Consider the following 22,251-nt stretch of genomic DNA (forward strand, 5'->3'; position numbering starts at 1 on the left):
CCTCATGTAATGGGGTGGACAAAGTATTAGGAACACGTTTCAATATGATTCACTCCAGTACACCACCACCTCAATAAGAAAGATAAAGTAGAATTATCACCTGAAAATGTATAAGCTTCGTAAAAGTAGAATTTATTGCAGAGCTGTTGTGTTGGATCGGTGTTCCTAATAAAGTGCTTCTGAGTACTGATGCAACCTGTCATGATGGGGGTCGCAAATAAACACTGATTTATTTTAAGGGGTCACAAAGGTTGGAAATTACTGCTATAGAGCATCTCACAGATGTTTTTATTATTTAATTGCCTTGATTATAATTCATATTATATATTATATTATATATATTGTTTGGCCTTGCATCCGAGTTGGTTTCTATTTCAGTCTTTTGTCAAACTTAAAATGTTTCCATTCATATGTTAACTAACCTTGACTTTTATCTCCTTGCTTGCTGCATTTAGCGGCAGCAGACTGTTAAATGCCTGATCATGACTTCACACCTGGTTAGAGGTGTTATTATCATCTGATAGAGGTCTTCGCTGGTTGCACGCGCGCACACGCACGCTCGCACCAATTCCCCACAGACTGTTTACAAACAAGTGGCCTACAGATGGCAGGGTCACTCACCCTGCTGATAACGAGGCCTGCTGCAGTGCAGTGCAGGATACACCAAACCTGCAGCCGCTGCAGGAGGATATACAGTAAATCTGCCTGTCTGTCAACGCAACGCGATGTCTTTGTACTGATTACAGATTGTAACGATGATCTTTTAAAAAGATATCTATAAAGTAACAAGATGCTGCAAAAGGAGCAACGTGCAAAACCAGACGTGGATTCTGTAGTGGACGAGGAAAGACAGATTGAGGCTTTGCGCTGCTGCGACGTGGAGGCACATTACAGCTGGATCCTGCAAGCAAACCGCATCAGTGTTGTTGTTTCTCGGTTTAAAGAGATGATTAGTCGGTGATATCGATACCATGATCGTAGATGATCGATAATCTTTCGCTGCGGTGATTATAGTGAAGGATTGCACGTGTAAACTGGTCGGCTCCGCTCCTTTCCTGTGTGGTTTAAAAAAAAATGCACACGCCGCTTCTTGGCTCTCACCGGGTAGCATATGCGCGTATTGCTCTTGCTGCTACTCATCAACCGACCTTGAATGTGTCCTCGGATTAATGCTCACGCGTGATTGGTCGGACTCGCGGGGCTGCATCGGCTTTCTTCGATCTCATTGGCTGAGAGCGCTGTCAGTAAAGTCACATCCGCCTCCTGCGCTATTTGGTTGGACCTCCCTGCTCCCTTTTCTCTCGGCGGTGGGTCGGAGCCGCTGTCCCTGGCCTCGCATGTTCCCCTCTAAATTCATGTTTTGAATTTGATGCCCCTCTTGTAGATTTGCTCCATTTACACGCCTCTGAAGGGCCGCAGTCAATAGTTTTTTTAAAATTTCTCCTAGTATTCGGCATTTGGAGACTTTAACCCGAGCATGGCTGTGGTGAGCGGATCGTCTGGGCCGGTTGCCCGGCTCGAGGGCCGTGAATTCGAATACATGATGAAAAAGCGCTCGGTGACCGTCGGCCGGAACTCTTCTCAGGGCTCCGTGGACGTGAGCATGGGCCACTCCAGCTTCATCTCGCGGAGGCATCTGGAGATATTCACCGCCAGCGACGACGGTGCCGGCAGCGGAGACTTCTACCTGAGGTGTCTCGGTAAAAACGGGGTGTTTGTAGACGGAGTGTTCCTCAGACGGGGCGCCCCTCCTCTGCAGCTACCACGAATGTAAGTTGTTGGGGGGAACATGTGGATGCTAGCCGTAGTAGCCGGCCGGCTAAAGTTAACAGTTAACAACATTGGGTTTATATTGGCTAGCAGTGCCGAGGGGACCACGTGTTTTAGCATGTTAGCAAGAAGTCCGCATCCTGTCCACAATGCCATTTTCTTTGTTGACATTTTTTGTTAGTAACAGTGTTTATTAGCCGCCTTCCTTCACTCCACGTCCTCTCCTGCGGTTAACTAGCCGCATTCCTGCGTGTCTGTACCGGAGCTAGTTAGCCAAAATAACCTAGCTAGCTCACAGCCACGGGGACGCTATTGTTGATGTTGACTTGTGGTTATTTTTCCTCTGTCACATGGACTCTCTTGACTTAGAAATGGTTAACTCGTGATACTGTAAACATTCACCCCCGTAGTCATGCAAACACAAGCAGTTAGCTGTAGTTTCTGTGCGGTTGTGAATGGAGCTCCCCTCGACCCCTAAACGTAAACAAACCCGCCCGTCCCCGCCCTGCCGGCTCAACAGCACAGCCTGCGGGAACTTTGGCCTCCATTCAAATACGCTGAAGTCTTCCTGGCAAGTGTGTCTCATCAATGATTTGCTAACATTAACTATGAAATAAGTTGTTTTTTTTTCTGGCGTGACGGATCTTTAATAGTTAAATTAGAGTGTTTTTTTAAGAGTAAGACAGACTGGCCTAGTGGTGAACAGACAGTTTGAGAGCGGTGATGGTGCAGGTTGCAGCCTGCATGGTGCCATTGTTTTAACTTTTAGGATTGTTGATAATGTGCAGTTGTGAAATGTGCTGCTTTCTAAACAAACACGTATCACTCCAGGAAATCTAAAGCACTGATCTGTAGTAATCTGATACTGGGTGTAGGCTATTTTAGTGGCAGTTTAACAGATTAAAGATAAGTACAATTTGGATAATCAGTTCATTATTTTAAGTTATTTATCAAGCAACAATGCTAAACAATCTCTGTTACCAGCTTCTCAAATGTGAAGAGTTGCTGTTTTTCCGTCTGCCATCGCAAATTGATTATCTTTTGGGGTTTGGGGTAATTTGATGTAAAGCCAATGATTGTAGCTTAGTAGATTAATCACTTAGTTTTAATATCCTGTTGTCACATATTAATCAAACATGTCAATTTTCTGGTTCCAGCTCCACGTATGTGAAGATTTACTACTTTTCTCAGTTATATGTCATGGCAAACTAAATATCTTGGTGTTTTTGTTTTTTTGCAATTAAAATACTTCAATTTAGCCAGTGTGGGGAAAAGTGTTAATTACAGTTTTTGCTATTTTCAGAAATTTTATAGACTAAATGATCAATCAGTTGAAGAATGTGTCATGGAACATACCACTTCCAAAGTGGAAAAAGGCCTCAGACTCTACTGTTTCATCCCTGACATTTTTTTTGTGGTGTGCAATTTTGTCCTCCCTCAAATAATATCTGATAATCTAAAATAAAACGAGCCCCAGGGTGTATTTATGCACATAAAACAACAGAGCATTAGATTAAAACTGAGTTGAAACGCATAAATCGTAATAGGAAGATCACGTTCGACCACAAACACACCAAACTAACTTGTTTACATTTTCACCAGACATATTTTTCAGGGAGGTGGTTGCAGTTTATTCACTAGAGTCGTGTAGTGCATACAAACCTACCAGCCTCTGCCAACTGCGACTTCCCACTCCGCTTTCAGCTATTGTGCAATGTTAAATTGAAACCACTTTTTTTTCTTTTTTTTTTTGCACTGCACAAAGAATAAGTGAACTTGTTTTGACTTGATGCAATATCTGGACTGCCAAAATTGTTGTTTTTGCGCAACAACCTTTTGTGCAACTGCACTTTTGTGTTATTGAGATTGATGGTTACATCGATTTTCTGCGCTATTAGCTACATCGTACTATATACACCAATGCATTTCATTATGTAAGCTCCACGAGAACAAGGGAGGAGAAGCAGCGGTTTCACATTCTCTTATTGATCAGGCTGACTGCCAATAAAGAGCTTTTAATCAGCAGCAGTCTTTACTACACATACGTGCATAAGTAAGACACTAGCAGCTGTAGCATGGGCTCACGTGCTTTACTGTAATCCTCAAGCTAGAGAGGACACTCAAACGACCCTCACTGTTTAGAGGAAGAAAGATGCCACTAAGGAAACGGATTGACAGCATGAGAGAACTTGCAGAGCCGTGGCTCAGGGGACAGGTTGGTTGTATTCCAGGGATTCCTCTTTGGTGATGTAAACAGGCCGAACAGAAGGAACAGCCCTCCCTCCCTCCCTGTTCCCCGTCTTCTCCCACACCCGCAAATTCTCTCCCAAGTTGTTGCTCTTCCTGTCTCGCTGTCTTCTTTGTTTACATTCTTTTTTTTTTCGTGGTGGTGGTGGTGGTGGGGTAGAGTGGAGGGGGGTGAAAATCAAGTGAAAGTTTTCAGTTGAACAAGCTTTGTTTGTTGCCGTCCTCACAGCTTCGCAGCATAGCAACTGTGCGTTTTTTGGAGTTTAGGCCCCATTGTGTTCATAAAGGGGAATAAGAGGCTTCCATGAATGAATGCATGCATGGAGAAGGGGGGGGATGTACAACAACAACAACATCATCATGGATAGATTAGTGCAAATAATCATTAATTGCAGCACTAATTGCATGACAGTGTTTGTTAGAGTTTGCTTTTATTACCAGTGAAACCCTGTTTTAACACTGGGAATCCTCTGTCTTTAGAGTCCCTTTAAAACAACAAGGTGCATTTATTCTCAGCTGCAAACTGTCTGAGCTGGGCCTGTGTATCTAAACCTCAATATCCTGTATCATAACCTCAGTAGTAGATATTAGCGCTGAAGCTAATTCATTCACCAATCAGATGATTTACAGAAAATTAACTGGCAACAATTTTGAAACTCAATGAATCGTTTAAATGTGTTATTAAAGCAAAAAAGCCTTCTTACCTTTTCTCTAATGGGAATATTTGCTGCTTTTGTTTTAAACACATTTGAGGTTGCGTATTACTGGTCAGGAAAAAGAAAGCAATTTGAAGACATCCTGTTGGGTTTCAGAATCTTGTGATAAGCAGGTTTCTCTGGTTTACGTAACAGACTGAGAAAATCATCCGCAGATAAAAGTGATAATTGTCAGTTGAAGCTAATTGAAGTTGAATATAGAGCTGACTGAAATGTGTCTGTAGCATCGAGTATTAGAAGTTGGTAACGAATGTCTAGTCAGAATTGTCTGGTTTACTGATTCCTTGATCAGACACTTCCTAAGTTTAGCCAATTTTCTCAGTGTTTTACAGTGTAGACGGGCCGAATGTAATGAAATAAAACAGTAAGAGCGAACATAAACATAAAACGCCACAATATGTAACAAGTGTGGATATTATCGTCTACATACTAAATCGATCAGTGTTGAAACAATTAGTCAATCGACAGACAATTAATTGGCAACTATTTTAATTATTGAATAATTATTTTAGATGTTTATTAAGCAAAAATGCCAAACATTTGCTGGTTGCAGCTTTCCAAATGTGCGGATGTGAAGTAGGGATGTCAACGGCCGAGATTATTATTGACCAGTTACGCATGTCGGGTATACAGGTTAACTAACACACACACACTCTGCTAATGGCTAGACAATTACATGTTCACAACATCAGTTCTTTTTGAGTGGATTAAGTATTGGTGCAAAACTGACTTCTACACGGAGTGTTGCATTATGGGTTGTTTGTAGCATTAATGTTGCTAAGCTAGTGAGAGTCTTAAAGTCTGATTATAGTGAGTGTGTTAGAGTCAGTCAGCTTTGAAAGTGTTTCTGCAGGAGTTTCTGAAGGCTGATGTAATGTGTTTTTCTGCCACGGAGGAAATAAATTAGAGTCCAAAACGTCTTCCGCCGTCTCTGCTGCAGAAACAGAATATGTCAAGCCGCCAAATACCACTGTCACAGATGATAAGGAGGCAGTCTTATAAATGCTAACTGTCGGAGAAAATATTTTATTTTACCCCTTCCAAGAGCCTGGCAGCAGAGTGTGTGAGTATTTAACTATACTATGATGTAAGTTATATTCAAAAAGAAACGTTATTCTTCCAAAAACAGCTGTTGGAAAAGGAGAGGGGAAAGGGTCTATTATTATTATTATTATTATTACTTATATTCGTACGTTGAGCGCGAGTATGTTACACCATCGAGAGCTACTGTGACTAAACGCGCTGAAAAACACAGGACGAGCTAAAAGTCAAGCTAATGTTGGCTCTGACTGCTGGACAGCTCTCACAAACAAAAGCTACGTCACAACTTTTCTTAAAAATAAACCAGTTAGTCGTCGGTAAATGGGTGTCGGTATTTCGGAAGCAAAATTAACCAAAACTGACATTCCTAATTTGAAGCTTTTCTCTATGTGATGGGAAGCCGAATTTCTTGGAATTTTTGGCTGTTGATCAGACAAAACGAGACATTTGAGGATCTGGGGCACTTACCACCTCTGCTTAATAATTTACGGGGGGGGGGGGGGGACCCTGGAGTTTATGGGTTTTGGAAAAGCCTATCATCACTGAGAAACTGTTGTCATGGTAGTGAGGAATTTGATGTGGTGATTATCGGTGAAAACAGTCTGAACTTGTGGGGAAGTTAAACCATCATGTGCTGCCTTTTGTAATCTAACTATAAAGGAAGTTTTGTGTCTGTGTGTGTGTGTGTGTGTTCTCTTCACTTTTCTTGACAACCGTTCATCTGATCTACTTCACACTTGGCGGGTGTGTTGCTGAGGACCGAAGGAAGCGCGGCGTCGAGTGTGAAGTCGTTTGGATGAGCGGTTCTCGAGAAAGCTGCGAGCAGAGCAGCAATACCCGGAGGCCAAGTAATTGTCCCGTTCTGAACAGGCACGTTGTGAACGGGCACTGCACTGGTACACTATAAATATATATACAGCCCTCATTAGTCATGTGACATGTCTAAACATCAGTATTCTCATATTAAAGATGCTCGGGTGGTTGTTTGTGTTTTATATTTGAACATACACTAGTTTTCAGTGACAGTGGGATGAAAGACAATGAAGAACATAAAGGAACAAGATTGTTTTTGATATTCTGTTATTCCTTGATTATATTTAGATATCATTGTCCCCACTCTGTCAGTTACACACACACACACACACACAGTTGCCAGATTTTGAGAAAAGCTCTGATGTTATTTAAAGGATCTTCCAAAAAACTTAAATCAGATCCTTTTAGAGAAGTCTCCTGAAAGGGTTCACGGAGGGCATATGCATAATGAAAGTGTCTCCCCTTACCAGTCTGGCTCCAGGAAGTGTTTCAGTCTCGTCCTGTGAGCAGCAAAGCTAATTTGAGATGTAGGTGTCGGGGATACAGTTCTCTCAGCAGATGCCAGCTCTTGTGAGGGCCCGGTGGAAAAAAAAAAAAAAAAAAACCAAACTGCTGTGCCTGGCACTCCTTTAACTAAATGAAAAGCAATGTGTGCCTTCTCCTCGTCTCCTGGGTGTCAGGCATCCTAATCCAAACAATGATTTCTAGAAGAATTCCCTCGATGTTTTTCCTTTCATCCCTCCCCAATGTAAACGTCTATCATATACTAATGATGAGCCTTTTTTTTTTTTTTTTTTAATCAAACCTAAGAAATCCACCTTAAATCTTGCTCAGTGTCTGTTGGCACCGTCCTCGCATTCCTGAGTCCATTTTGTTGGTTGTTGTAGTTTTTGAATTCCTCTGCAAATCAAATGGAGAAGTGATGGTTGGTTTTAATTATCAGCTATGTGGAAACCTCCGTGTTAGACGTTTTTGTGTTCTTTTTTAGATTCCAACAATATTCCAAAACTGTTTACAGGATTCGATGTCACAGAAGGACTTTATTTGTCACAGAAGGTTTTGGACTGTTTTTGTCAGACACAACAAGACGTCTGAATATGTCGACTTGGCCTCTGTGAAATTAAATTAAACTGGGGTATTTTTTAAAAACATTTCTTGGCTTTAACAATCAATCAGTTAATCAGGAAATGGAAACGTCACCGGGGCGAAGCAGACACTAGTGATTTTCTTCTCTTAGAAGCAAAACAAACCCAACAGATAGAAAGAAAAAGTCCATTGTAGATCCAGATATGAAAGACCACCAAGACCACTGACAAAAAGTTTCATAGTTGGAGAAAGAATCCAGAGTCCAGACCCTGTTATTCTGGGAAATATAGGAAAGGTTGAAGGAGAAATAAAATACCTTGGGTGCTTTGTAAGAACCAGGTTAATATTGGAGAATTCAAGCCATTAGTTTACAAGACGATATTAATTTGATTATTTGAATATATTTTCGGGGGCATCGGAAAACAGTTTGAGTTCCAAGGTTGAGAACAAATGTTACAATAACATTGTTAACGTTGTGCTACATCACAGAGAAATACAAAAACCGTAATAATGAGCCTTTTAAATCCGAACTTTACAAGCGAGCTGCCTGTTAGCGACGATGAACGTGTCAGAACGACCATTAAGGAGACTGAGTTATCGGTAAATCCTCCCTCTCTCTCGTTTAAGTCTGTTTCCCGGCAGGAAAGTACCGAAGCTGACAGATATTTCCAGACCAGGTCACTGACTGAGTGATGAAGCTATGCCATTGGTCAGCTGAAGGCCAATAGCGTAACTTTATCAGTTGCCTCAGCCGTGTTTTGCTACTCCTGTATTTGTTGTTTCAAAATAAAAGCCGTTTAGCATTTCACACACTTTCCAGACCTAATTTTTACAAGGTGCGACTAACCGACCAATGAAAACCTGTCAAACTCGGTCGACTACGACTCTTCTCATCGACTGACGGCTGGTCGACTATTAGGCAGCAGCCCATATTAATATTATACCAGTGAAAAATGTTTTATAGATGGGATTTTCCTTTTTAATAACTACTAGAACTAATGACTTTTAAGATTTAAAGTATTTACTTTTATTTCTTCCGTCCAACCAAGAGCAGAAAGTCCCAAAGTCGTTTAAAACAGATGAAAGTAGCAAATCTTCACATTTGTGAAGCTTGAACCAACAAATGTTGGGACACTTTATTCTTGATAAATGATCTGAATGTGAATCTGTTCAACATTTATAAATAGAGACAGATGCGTATTTCCATCTGGATCATGTTGTTTTTATTGTAGCCCAATTTGCAGCCAATATATTGAAATCTGACAGTTAAAAAAATATGATTACAACACATCAGCCGATGACATTTTACAGCATAAAAATAAATTTGTTTGTGTTCTCTTTTGGACGTATTTTATGTGCTTCAGTTTCATGTCATTGCCCGACATGTTCACAATAGTGATTTATCAGTCAGGCTCCAGTTCACATGAGGCTGAAACGCTTCAAGCGTCTTTTATATTTACCACTTCGTCTAATTTAAGCCCGTCCTCCACCGCCGCCGAGGCCTCCCAACGAAACAGTCGACACAGGGCAGCTCCAGTCTGCAGAACGTAGTCTGTGATAAATCCTCCGGTTTTTGTTGCTACTGCTGCTGCTTGATGGTTGGTGGGTTTTGGCAGAATGGAGGGAGCTTCATCAAGCAATTGCATCAGTATTTGAATTTAATTAACTTGTCTTTGTCAGCTAATTAAAAAGCAGAGAGGCAGAGAATCAGCAAAGTGTTAAAGCCTCAGCGGAGGTTTATGTGGCGTTTATCAAGAACTGGCTGGCTTTTGAAATGTTGTTTTCATCGACGGGCGTCTCCGCACTTGTTCTCAGAGCTGCAGCTCCGGAGGGTTTTTTTTAATCCTTTCTTTTTCTCTCTCTCTCTCTCTCTCTCTCTCTCTCTCTCTCTCTCTCTTTTTCCAGGTGCACTTTCAGGTTCCCCAGCACAAACATCAAGATCACATTCACCGCTTTGTCCAGCGGGAAGAAAGTGAAGCGCGAAGCACCGGAGTCCCCAGTGAAACCAGTACAACCCCAGATCTCCCCCCTGACCATCAACATTCCAGACAACATCGCTCACCTAATGAGCCCTCTGCCATCGCCTACTGGCACCATTAGGTACTCCCCACTGGAAATTTATGTATTCACTGGCCTTCAAGCAGACAGAAAGTGACTCCTCTCTTCTTCTGTGCTGCTTTAATTATTTCACAGAAAAATTGGTATTTTACATTTAAAAAAAGGTATAAAAAGCATTGTTAAAGATGACACCAGCAGTTCTCAACATTTTTGGTGTGTGAGCCCTTTTATAAAGAAGAAATGTCTAGTTGGGGATGATGTCACGTTTCAGATGTTTGAGTTGTGAGGGTTTTCTCTCTTTATATTTATCTTACAGTCAACAAATCTCATGTTTGGAGCCAAACCAACGATGACTTGTGTGTTTATTCTCTTATTCCTCTGTGCCGTAGACCTCCGTTATCGTCCAAAAACTATTAAAAACACATCAGTGAGTCACAGCGCTGCACTTTGTGACATGGTCCTTCATCATGAAGAGTTCGGTTTGTTTAGAAACGGCTCAAAAGACGAAGAACAGCATCATGTTTTCCGTCTCGGGAGCGTTCTGCTCTCAGAGCTTTGCTAGCTTGTTGTGCTCTTCGTAACGAAGGAACATTGACGTGTTTTTAATAGTTAAGATATATCAGACTTTGCATACACACATAATACTTGTAAGTAGATCAATTCATTGTTTGTTTGGTTCTGCACATGAGATTTCTCAGCAATAAGAAAAATATAGAAAACTGTCAACTTTATCCTTTAATTTGAGGCACAAAGAAGTGAAATTATCCACTATTTAAAAAAAAAAAACAAAACAAAGATTAGAGGAAAACGTTTGTGTAGCAGAACGTTTTCTTCTTTCCTTTCCCGTAAATGATGTCACGACCCGTCAGATTTATCTGGTGACCCTGTGGAGGCACCCCTCCCCTACTTTGGGAACCACTGAGCTAAACTACCTAATTATATGGAAGGTAGTTAAACCAGCTCCACCCCAAGCAGCTACAACAGTAACATGCTGCTTACACATTAATACAACAGGATAAACAATCTATGAAACAATATATCAGTTACGCTGCAGAACCAGTATTTTTACAGTGTGATATTGATGATAATTTTTATTAAAAGTATTTTTTGTTAATTCAATTGAATCCTGATTTGAAAACAATGAATCACTTCAACTCTCGTTTGGTTTCCAGACTCTTTAAGATCCTGGATCAGTACGTGACTGTAAGAAGTCACTCCCGCACCGCTGCCCATAGTTGACCTTGAGGTGTCAGCTGACCTTGACGTGGCCCCTAATAATATGAGGATCAGCTTAGGCTTAGAGAGGGAGGCGGCTCCATCTCAGACTCTCAGATCCTCTCGACCTCTGACCTCAGCCACATCGTTTAAAAAAACCAACCAGGTTTCTTCTCATTTGAAAGTTGACTTCTTCTTCTTATAGTGTGAAAAATAAACAGTCACAGTTGTGAAAACGCAGCTTGTGACGTACATGCGGGGAGTCCTGATCATAACATGAGTCTGTTTACTGGAGTATTAGACGTGATCATGATGTGAACGCCTTGTTGCTTGAGGCCTGATTGTGACTGCAGACTATCTAGGAGGAAGAGCCGTTTGCATAGATGTCGGCCCGAAGCGTTCCACTGCAGCACAGACTGCGGATGAGCCGAGCTCTCCTGGGAAACGCTAGCATACGTTTTAACTTAAAGCACTTCATTGTCATGTCCTATTGTTCTGTCTCTCAATATTCTCCTTTAAGTTTCCTGGCAGCTGACAGTCGTGTTATTTAATTATTTATTTATTTATTTATTTAAATCCCTGCAGTGCTGCTAACTCGTGCCCCTCCAGCCCGCGGGGCGCAGGCTCTTCAGGCTACAGGATGGGAGGTCGAATGGTCAGCTCCGCAGAGCTGCAGCTTATAAATGACAACTCCCAGCCTGAGAACGACAAAGATGCCTCCGGAGGCGACAGTCCCAAGGTGAGAGCAGCTCCAGAGTCCAGCCGCCGGTTTACACTTTGTCACTTAGTACACCCACAGAGACGTATAAACCCCGTTGTTCTGTGTCTGCTGATGCGTTCAGATCATGATTTAATTCCCACATCCTCTACTAGATACACTGTAAACTATCTGATCACACTGATCTATGGTCACAACATGCGACACGGTGACAAAAACACCGTCTTCCACACACTCAGCTGTCTGTTTCATCAGTACATGTTGATCAGGTGACATTCATTTTCATTATCTGTTAATCTGCTGCTGGTTTTCTCAATTCATTGTTTGGTTTATAAAACAGTGACAAATGTCGACCAGTGTTTCCCAAAGATGCAAATTAAAATGTCTTGTTTTGTCCCGACTGACATATATTCAGTTTACTGTCATAGAAGACAGAGAAGAACAGAAAATATTCACATTTAAGAAGCCTGACGTTTATTTCTTTAAAAAACTGACTCAAAATGATTCATCGATTATCAGAATAGTTGAAATGATTCATTTTCTGTTGATCAACTGATCGTTGCAGCTTTATGTTTTTCAATTTCCTGATATTTCAACATCTGGTGAGTAAAATGTCAGACTGAAGTCGAGCTGCATCGATTAATTGAACAGAAAATTAATCTGCAGCTATTTTGATAACCTATGAGTCAGTATAATTTTTTAAAACAAAAATACCAAAAGAAAAGACTGTTCAAGCTTCTCTTTTTATTTTAACTGAATATCTTTTGGGTTTTAAACTGCTGCTCAGACAAAACAAGACATTTAATATCATCATTTTTGTTTGGTTTACAGACCAAACGTCTAAACATTTTTAAAGAAGTGGTATTGTGGAAAAACAAAAACAGTGAAGTTTTGAGATGCATTAAGGATGAACAGTAAACAGCCTGCTGGACAGAGAAGAAGGAAAGATGAAGATTTAGAGAAATCCAAACAACTTCTGGTGAATAAAATGTCACAGATATGTTTTAAAATAGACTCAGTATTTATAAAAATGAGTCCTAAAAGGCCATAATAGCAGATCTCTAATAAAGAAATACTAACAAACATCATTGTTAGTTGCAGCTGTGGACAAAACCAAACGAAACATTTAACCTGCACGAATCTGGATAAAATACAATGACTTCTTTTTAAATTCTGATTAAAATTATGTCATATTTGAAGAATCTGTGATATAAACAAACTGCACACATCATACAACAAAGACACCAAAGAGATCAGAAGAGCAGGAGGTGGACTGTTAAGCAGCAGTTTGGTGATTTAGACCAGATTTGTCTATAAATATCTTTTTTGCTCTGGCAAATTAAAGTGATGAATTACATGTTTTACAGCTGGAAGGAAGATGACACACAGACACACGTTTTGTTTTCTGGGTGTAATTTGAAAATGTTTTTGCTTCTCGGCAGGACGACTCCAAACCTCCGTACTCCTATGCACAGCTGATAGTCCAGGCCATAACGCTGGCTCCGGACAAGCAGCTCACACTAAACGGAATCTACAATCACATCACAAAGAATTACCCCTACTACAGAACCGCAGACAAGGGCTGGCAGGTGAGTCCGCACGCACGTTTGACTGTCAGCACGATGGTGCAAAGATCCAATACCTCAGTGCACGGTTTCCCTGGAAACAGGCAGAAGCTGGCAAAAAAAATTAAATAAAATGCAGAATATAATGATAAAAATGAACCTTTTATTATTTATTTCTTCTGCTGTAACGTCCTCTTCACTCCTCGCTTTTCTTCTTCTTCTGCTGCAGAACTCGATCCGTCACAACCTGTCGTTGAACCGTTACTTCATCAAAGTGGCGCGGTCGCAGGAGGAGCCCGGCAAAGGTTCCTTCTGGAGGATAGACCCGTCCTCGGAGGGGAAGCTCATCGAGCAGGCCTTCAGGAAACGAAGGCCCCGGGGAGTCCCCTGCTTCAGGACCCCCCACGGACCCCTGTCCTCCAGGTCTGGTTTCATCCCGCTCTGTCTCACACACACACACACTCTCTCTCTTCCTGCTTTGATTCATAAAACCAACCGTTTACAACACAGTTTACTGCCGTCTGCCGGGTTGTTTTGTGTTTATCTCCACTATTAGGTTTTTTTTTTGTGCTTATTAAAATTTTAGATTGAGCTGGAAGCAACACACACTTTCCAGATTCCAACAGCAATAACTGCAGAGTTTCATATGAGTCATGAAAACAGACATTTCATTACATTTAACAGACGTGACGTGATGATGTGTCCCTTTTTAAAAAATTGTATAATTTTGGTCTTTTTACAACACTTGTAGTTATTTATTAGGGGTGTGATTCTATTTTCAGTCTCTCACTCCAGTATACTGCATGCAAACCAGTCACTGGTGTCTTTACTCCACTGAAATACAATATGAAACATAACAGTTATAAATGATCTGCAGCTTTTTAAAGGTTAACTGCAGTTGAGAGCATTTTACAGTCTTCTGCCTGCATGAGAATAATGAAATAAAAGTGTAATTTACTGACCTACATCACTGATTAAATGTCATGTAAAAACACAAGTTTTGTTCACTGGTCCACTAACGTTTAGTCTGAGTGACGGCGTATAAAGTATTCACAATATACTTCACACTAGTCTCACAGAGGTAGAATTATTTAGTCATTAAATCAAAATATGCTCGTATCCGCTGCCTTTTTTTTTGAGGATGAACTACAAGATAACTCTAGCGTGTGCACGCTGTTAACTGTCCGGGTGCTGCGCTGCCCTCGCAGTTTAGTTCCGCCTTTTTTCGTTGCATCAACATCAAGTTAACGCTTAGAAAATCTTCTGACATCTGTGAATCGATTCAGAATCGTAGAAGATAAATGAACAACTAGTAACTGATAGTTACGACGTACTGAATAAAGACTCATTAAAGCCACTCTTTCTGTTTTTAATTAACTTTTTTTTTTTTTTTCTGTGACCCTCAGGAGCGCCCCGGCCTCTCCCAACCACTCAGGGGTGCTCTCCGCTCACTCCAGCGGCGTTCAGACCCCTGACAGCCTATCACGAGAGGGCTCCCCGGTTCCCCTGGAGCTGGAGAACTCGGCTCCAGCCCCAGTGTCCACCGCAGCGGTCCAGCCCAAACTGGCAGTCATCCAGGAAGCACGCTTTGCACAAAACACACCAGGTACACTTTCTGCTTGTCTTTTAGTTTTCATGTGACTTTCTCTCTCTTACATGTTTGTTTACAGCAGCGTAAATCTGCCTCTGTGGATGTTGACTCTGGCTCGAGTCTCGTCGTTCATGTTTTCTTCTCACGTCATGTCAAGTTGAATCAAGTCAGCATTCCTGTCTCAAACAAAAACATTCCATGACGGAGAGAAAAAAATAAAAATCATCAGTGGATTTGACTGTAAAACTGTTAAGAAGTCATTAAATTTTATTGCCGCTCACATCGGTTGTTGGATCACCGTGTTGTCTTCAGGTAAAACAATTACAGGTCTTGTTAAACTCTGCTGGTTTGGGACCAAGTTTCTGAGCTTCACTGTTACACATAAACAGCTTAATTTGAGGCCTTGACTGCTGACTTTGAAAACAACCTCAAACATTACAAAACATGGCGATCTTTATCTTTTCCACAGTGTTACAAATTCTGTTGAGTTCACTTGAGTTAGTATTGAGTGGCGGCTTTCCACATATCATATCGGCCTGAATACAAGACGACTCTGATGTTAACACGGCCTCCTCTTTTCCAACAGCTGCTTTGTAAACATACAACACACCTTCACACTCGTCCTGATGGGAAAGTTTCTCAGAGATACAGAGATGCTATTAATCCAAAGATAAGACAGCTCTCATCCTTGAAGCCTTTTTCTCTTGTTAAAAGTAAAAAACGTTTGTTTAAAGCAGAACGTTAATCCTACATCTTGTCTATCAGTCACAGTCAAGCCTTCAGAAACTCACCCAACACTTTTAGTGCTCGCTGACTAACAGTCTCACTATAAACAGACTGGAAGAAACTGGCTAGCGTAGCAACATTAAGGTTACAACCTACAATGCAACACTCTGTCAGAACTAGCGACCCCTACTTATTCTAGGGCTGTAGTCTGCTGGTCGACTGGTCGATTAGTTGGTCGATATGCTCTCGTCCGACTAAATTCCATGGATGTATAAAGAGAACTGGATACAGGAAGAGCGCCAGGCTTTGAAGCCAATTTGACATAGCGGCCAAACCGTGTAATTACAACGTCACGTGATGCACACTGGCCCAAAAAGACTTTTTCCCATAGACTTGCATTGTGAAAGAGACGTCTGTAAATCAGCGGATAAATTTTTCTGAGTGTCACAACCCCCGTGAAATGACTCACTATCAAATTTAAATCCGTTCAGTTCAATCACATTTCAAAAGCCTAGAAGAGACGCATGATTGAATTGTTTTATCCCCATTCAAGTTAGCCGGAGGGCTAAACCGGAAGTAGCCGACTCGGCCAGAGAAAGTCACTAGTGCGCATGCTCTATGGGCCGCACAATGCGGAAGATCCGGGTACTTTCATACCTGGAAGTCGATTTTTTTTTTTTTTTTTTTTTTTTTGGCTTCATGCACCACTGAGCAACTTTCATAAGAATGAACGGGGGCCCCGCCTCCGACGCTGTATCCAGTTCTCTTTGTACGTCCATGCTAAATTCTCATTGGTCGAATAATCTCCGTGTTACTTTCCTAAGGAGAGAAGTGCTACATCTACAGCTTTCCAGGATTGATCCATTATTTCCTAAAATTGGGGGGTGTATTCAAAACACCCCCGTTGTTTTCACAACTTTGAACTCGCCCAACCCTAATAAAGCCTCCTGGGTTTAACTGTACTCAACGGTTACTGAATCAGCGTTTCTCCTGTAATAATTTCAACGAACCCCCGCCAGGCCAAAATATATATTTTTTTTTAATGCCAAAAATAACGCTAAATATCAGTAGCGTAGCTCCGTTTAGGAATAGGGCAGTGCTTAGTATGTTTGCGTAGCAAGTGGGAAAAGAGCGGCAGGAAAGTAACGGTTGATGCTAGCGGAGCAGAGGAAAAGATTAGCGGTAAGTTGTCAGTCTGGCAGTAAATGTACAGTTCAGACTCCAGTGTAACAGTTAATAAATGCTAAAAAGTCACGTCTGTTGTTTCCCCAAGTGCTGCAAAAGTGAAGGGGGTTAGCTCCAAAGTTAGCAACAATACGTTAGCTTAACCTGAAGAGGCAAAACGGTGAAATGACTACAGCCCTAACTTATTCAAATGTAACTTTCATAACAAAACGTTGTCTTACATTCAGGCCAATAACATTTTTTAAATTTTTTACAAGTTTTCTTTTTTTAATAATTAGAATAGGGCTGCAACTTATTATTTTCTCAATTAATCCATTCACCTTCTTGTCGATAAAGTATCAGTAAATAGTAAAAAGGCCCGTTTTTAATTTCTTAGAGACCAGAGAAACATCTTCACATCTCGTTTGGTCTGATCAACAGTCTAAAATTATATATTCAGTTTATAATCATGTAAGACAAAGAAAAGATTCAAATCATTACATTTGAGAAGCTGAAACAAGCAAATTTTGGGCACTTTTCTCTTTAATAAAATACTAAAACTATAATTTGATTATCATCAAAGCTGCCAATAAATGTTCCCTCAGTCAACTGATCAAATATGCTCGTTCTCTCATGTCGCTGCACTGTTTCCGTTCCAGGCTCGCCTGTTAACAACCAGCCGGTACTCATAGCAGTCCAGCGTCAGTTACCTCAAACCATAAAGCCAGTGACCTACACCATGGCCTCCCCAGTGAGCACCAGCACCTCCCAGCCTGCTGTCCAGACTGTCCACGTCCTGCAGCAGATCCCAGCAGGGTCCCTCAGCCCCGCCGCTGTCATCACCCAGCCAGCCACCATCATCAAGAGCGAACCGCAGGAGAACGGAGAGCACACAGAGGTCAAAGGTCAGTCGGGAGCGAGCGAGGAAATCTTTGTCCGCTGGTGTCTAGAGCTGAGTATCAAACATCGATACTTTTTAAAGAGTTTCAGTAGTTTTGAGTTTGAATGTCGGCGTTAAATGCTCATTCAGATTTTCTGATCTAAATCTTTATTTGTTTACTTTGCATTTTATTTAAGCAAAGTTCTGTTACAGCTGCTGAAACATTAAACATGGAGGTATTGAGAAGCTGAAATATTTTGCTAAATGTGGAAAAGAGTAACATACTAGTACTGAAAAATGACCTACTAGTGTTGGAAGCTGCTCTGTCCTTCTGCTTTGGTGCCTGAAATAACAATTTCCCCCAAAAATAACATAAAAAATGGGTAAAAAGAATCACCTCAAACCCTTCTAATGATCTTGTAATTAAGTTTTATTTGTCATAAATAAGCCTGAAAACACTTAGCAACAGATTAGTCGTTTATCAAAATAGTTGCTGATTAATTTTCTGTTGATTTTAATTGACCAATCATTGCAGCTCTGGAGGAAATGATGTGTTCTGGACATTTGTACCAACAGTGATGTTTGCAGCTTGGCTCGTACAGAGAGCTTTGAAATGGGGGGAAAGAATGGCTTTAATGGAAGAAAGAAGGAACATAATCTTTGAGAATTGTTTGGTTTTTTGGTTCTGAGGCTGAAGTGTCTTCTTGGCTCAGATATCAGAGCAGTTTGAAAGATATCCAACATGAGGAAGCTGTGAGTGTTGTGAGATCGTGTTTCTGTATTAGCAAAGTAGTCGTGAGGAGAGTTGAGCTATAAATATAAAAAAACAATTTATTTGGCAACAAAGAAAGGCCAAGTATGCAGCTTTTAAGAAACATTTTCTTCCTTTACTTCCTATACTTTATCATTAAGTACTCGCTGGTTTAATAACCCTTAATTCATCATGTTACAGTTGTTGGTGTAAAAGCACAGTCACTATACTAAGAAGACGCTTAATTACAAAAATAAGACTTACAGAACAGAAAGGGGTGAAATGCGAGCAGTATTTCCCATTAATTCATCATTTAAAGATATGAAACCAACGTTTTTGTATGTTTTGTAGCATTAAATGTCTTTTTTTTCTGTCCTCTCAGTCAAAGTGGAGACGGTTCCCACCATCACCTCTATAGGTGGCTCCAGTCGCATCATCCAGACCTCCCAGTCAGCCACGCCCCTGCAGACTGTTACCATAGTGCAGCAGGCCCCCATCGGTCAGCACCAGCTGCCCATCAAGGCCATCACACAGAACGGCACCCACAGCATCACCACTGCCATCCAGGGACCCGTCAGCTCAGGTGAGACACGCACCTACACGTCCCTTCATAACCATCACTATACTGGTCTCTGATTGGTTATCCGCCTTTCGAGGTTTTCTAGTTCAGATGCTTCAGCCAAATCACACAAAATGTAACTTTATTATTCAAAGAAGGGAATAAATTTGATCAGAGAGACAGTAAAGTTGAGGCCAAGCTCACCGGAGCTTTTAACATGTCGGCGTTCGGTATTTAAAATCATGTGTTAATTGGTTGACAGTAGGATGGAAACGGTGCGGGGGAATCAGCCACTCCAGAGTGGGTGAAAAATGCAGAAAATATATGAGAAGTAGGACTGCAACTAATGGTTTTCACTTTTTAATTTGTAGTAATTTCAGTCTGTCAAAAGACTTCATTTCCCAGAGTCCAATGCTTCTTGTTTTATCTAAAAACAGTTCAAAAGGCAAATATGTTCAATTTAAAATGAAATAAAACAAGAGAAAAGCAGCAAATCTTCACATTTCGGAAGCTAGAAATGGAAAATATTTGATAATTTTGCTTGAAAATGACAATTAAGTTAATTTAGTTTTCTGTCAATCAGTGAACTGACTGATTCTTTCAGCTCTGGATACAAGATGACACAAACAATAGAAGAACTGCTCGGTGTTTTTCTATTAAAAAAAAAACCCTCCATTTGACATTTTTAATAGGCTTTTCATACAATTTATTTTGATTAACCATGCGTAGAGAAGTCTACTCTCTTATATTGTTGAAGCTGTCTAAACTTATTGGAATGATGGTTAACGACTAATCCAATAAATTCAAGTCAACCACAAGATCTTCTGTTGAACATAAACACTTTTCTTTTGCCTCCGCTGAATCTGGAAAAAAAAAAAGTCTCTTAAAAGTCTATTATCCCATACTGGCAGCAGCTGAGCCAAACCACACTTCCCACAGGCCTCCTGCTTACAGATGCTGGTTAACCACAGTTTGAGCCGCTCTGACAGTCAAGTATTTCCTCCACTAACCCACCTCCTTCCCTTCTGTTTCCTTCCTCCTGTTTTTTTTTCACAGCTCCAGCTGTGGCGAGCCCCCTCCACCTGCTGGCGGCCCACGCCTCCGCCTCCGCCTCCCTCCCCACCAAACGGCAGAACGGGGACCAGCTGGCCAGCGAACAGCCGGACGCCAAGCGCATCAAATCAGAGACCGAGGCGGCGGCCGCGGCGGCCTCGACCCCGGCGGACTCGGACTCATCGGCAGCTAACGACCAAGGCGGCCAACTCAACTAGTCCGAACAAACCACATAACCACACAACACCCCACCACCTTCTCTTCTCTTCTCTTCTCTTCTCTTCTCTTCTCTCTGTCTCTCTCTCTCTCTCTCTCTCTCTCTCGTCCCCGTCGTTTCTTTTTTTATTTTTATTTGTCTTCCTTCTACCACTGACTCCCGAGGTGCCAAACGGAGAGGATTCTTTTCATTTTTCAGTTTGGGTTATCTGTTCTAGAGCATCAAAAGAAGAAGAAGAAACAAACACAAAAAGAGATAAAGTCCACCCCTTTAAAGACTGGAATGTGGATCAAGAACAAAAATCAAGATAAACTCCAAATGAAAGGTGTCCCCTGTGAAGCCACTGAAAACAGGAGAGTGACTAAACCAAGACCACAGGAAGCCTTAACAACAATTTAACCCTTACGAGCTGACCTTTGACCTCACGTGGTCCAGCGGAGGAGGGGGGGGAAGTAGAAACCCCCGACTCAGCTCGGGCTGGACGCCACCCCTTTCTGTCGTATCTACCTCAGAGCAGATAGGAGACTCTGGCAGCCAGCGGCGGACAACATCCTCCCATCCAGGACCCGTCGGGGGCGGAGGAGGGAGGAGGGAGGAGGGGGGGGGGGAGTGACCAACCGAGCGACGAGTATGACGAACATCCGATGGTTCAAAAAAAAACTTTATTAAAAAAACAAACAAAAAAACAACGGTCAACGCATTCAGAAAGGGATCAACTCTCGGAGCCAATATTCCTGAAACTCTGGCAGCTAGCCTCTCACAATACTGACCTTCCTTTACGCAGCTGTACGTAGATATGCAGTATTTTGTTGTTCAAATGTGGAGCATAGGATTTTTTTTTTTTTTTTAATTTTATGTATTTTCACTTATATAGATAAGTAATAATTTAATTAAAAGGAAGCGTACAAAACGGTGAGGTCGGTGACATTTCGGTAACTAATTTAGAAATCTCACTTACTTTCTTTTTTTTTTTTTTTTTTTTATGTGGACTTCCTTTCTGTTCGGTGAAAAACAGTGTAGTTTTCGTAATAATTGTTTCTTTACCCGCCCCCCTACCCCCCCCCCACCAACCCCCTCCACCTCCACCACCCTCGTTCTGACATATCCACATGCCAATCGCTTCGTTATACCTACATATTTTAATACTTGAACAGATAACCGATTATAAGCATATGAAATCTCCATGTGTAGTTCCAGATGTTGATGACCTTGCATGTATCCGACAACAGAGAAGTTGTTAACTGTAAAATTTGAACAGAGGAGTTTAAAAAAAAAAAAAAAAAAAAAAAGGAAAAAAAAAAGATTTAAAAAAAAAAAAAAAAAAAAGAAGAACCTGCTTTGTCCAAACCAGATTTGCTTGATTATTTTACTCTGTTCTGGCGACCTGGTGAGTCTGTTTTCTGATTGTACACGTTCCAAACAATAGTAAAAGGAAAAAAAAACAATTGATGTTTGTTCTGCTTCAGTGGAGAAATGCTTTTTTTTAATAAATTAATTTAAAGCCCTTTCCCTGTGTTTTCTTGCCTCCATATCAGAAAAATAAACCAACAAACTGTAGTAAAGTCTTCAAACTGGTAGTTGACCCTGTTCACCACCAGGGGGTGGTGTAGGAGTGTTTGTCAGGTTGTCCTTGAGAGCAGTGGGTCTCAAAGTGAGGTTCAGGGGCCTCTGGGGGGTCCCCAGCAAATAGAGGAGGAATATATTTTCATTATAATTCCATCCAAGTAACACAGTGACAGATTTTATGACTATTTTGGTCACAAAACAACATCTAAAAGCAAAAATCTTACCAGATGCAGGTCTGTGATCAGATTTGTGTCAGTTTAAGGCTCCTTGACATGAAGTTTGAGATCCACTGCTTTAAAGGAGCAGTGTGTAAGATTATAATATTCATAAGTATGTTTTAATTAGTGTATAATCACCTGAAAATTAGAATTGTTGTGTTTTTGTGACCTTTTAGAATGAGCTCTTTATATCTACATAACACAACATGAGTGGACAGGGACACTTCTTTTATTCTCTTAATTTGTGTCAAATATATCATCACTAAATAAAAGCAGATGGCTTATTTTTTTTCAGAT

General features: G+C 41.1%; 1 protein-coding gene across 1 annotated transcript; it reads left to right on the top strand.

The window, feature by feature from the left end:
• Positions 1-1,281: 1,281 nt before the first annotated feature.
• foxk2b (forkhead box K2b) lies at positions 1,282-21,675 on the top strand. The gene is made up of 9 exons (XM_044331128.1): positions 1,282-1,770; positions 9,579-9,773; positions 11,532-11,685; positions 13,107-13,253; positions 13,459-13,652; positions 14,636-14,835; positions 17,370-17,615; positions 18,724-18,924; positions 19,957-21,675. Exons 1-9 carry the CDS (start codon positions 1,478-1,480, stop codon positions 20,169-20,171), a joined length of 1,845 nt encoding a protein of 614 aa, XP_044187063.1. The 5' UTR covers positions 1,282-1,477; the 3' UTR covers positions 20,172-21,675.
• Positions 21,676-22,251: the final 576 nt, after the last annotated feature.

The sequence above is a fragment of the Thunnus albacares genome, chromosome 17 (genome assembly GCF_914725855.1).
Source record: "Thunnus albacares chromosome 17, fThuAlb1.1, whole genome shotgun sequence".
In the NCBI taxonomy this organism is placed as follows: domain Eukaryota; kingdom Metazoa; phylum Chordata; class Actinopteri; order Scombriformes; family Scombridae; genus Thunnus; species Thunnus albacares.

Bases quoted from the DNA above. Each gene is read 5' to 3' on its own strand.
- foxk2b (XM_044331128.1), top strand. From the start codon at position 1,478: ATGGCTGTGGTGAGCGGATCGTCTGGGCCGGTTGCCCGGCTCGAGGGC. The intron at 1,771-9,578 runs GTAAGTTGTTGG...CTCTTTTTCCAG, and splicing joins CCTCTGCAGCTACCACGAAT to GTGCACTTTCAGGTTCCCCA. The intron at 13,653-14,635 runs GTCTGGTTTCAT...TGTGACCCTCAG, and splicing joins CACGGACCCCTGTCCTCCAG to GAGCGCCCCGGCCTCTCCCA.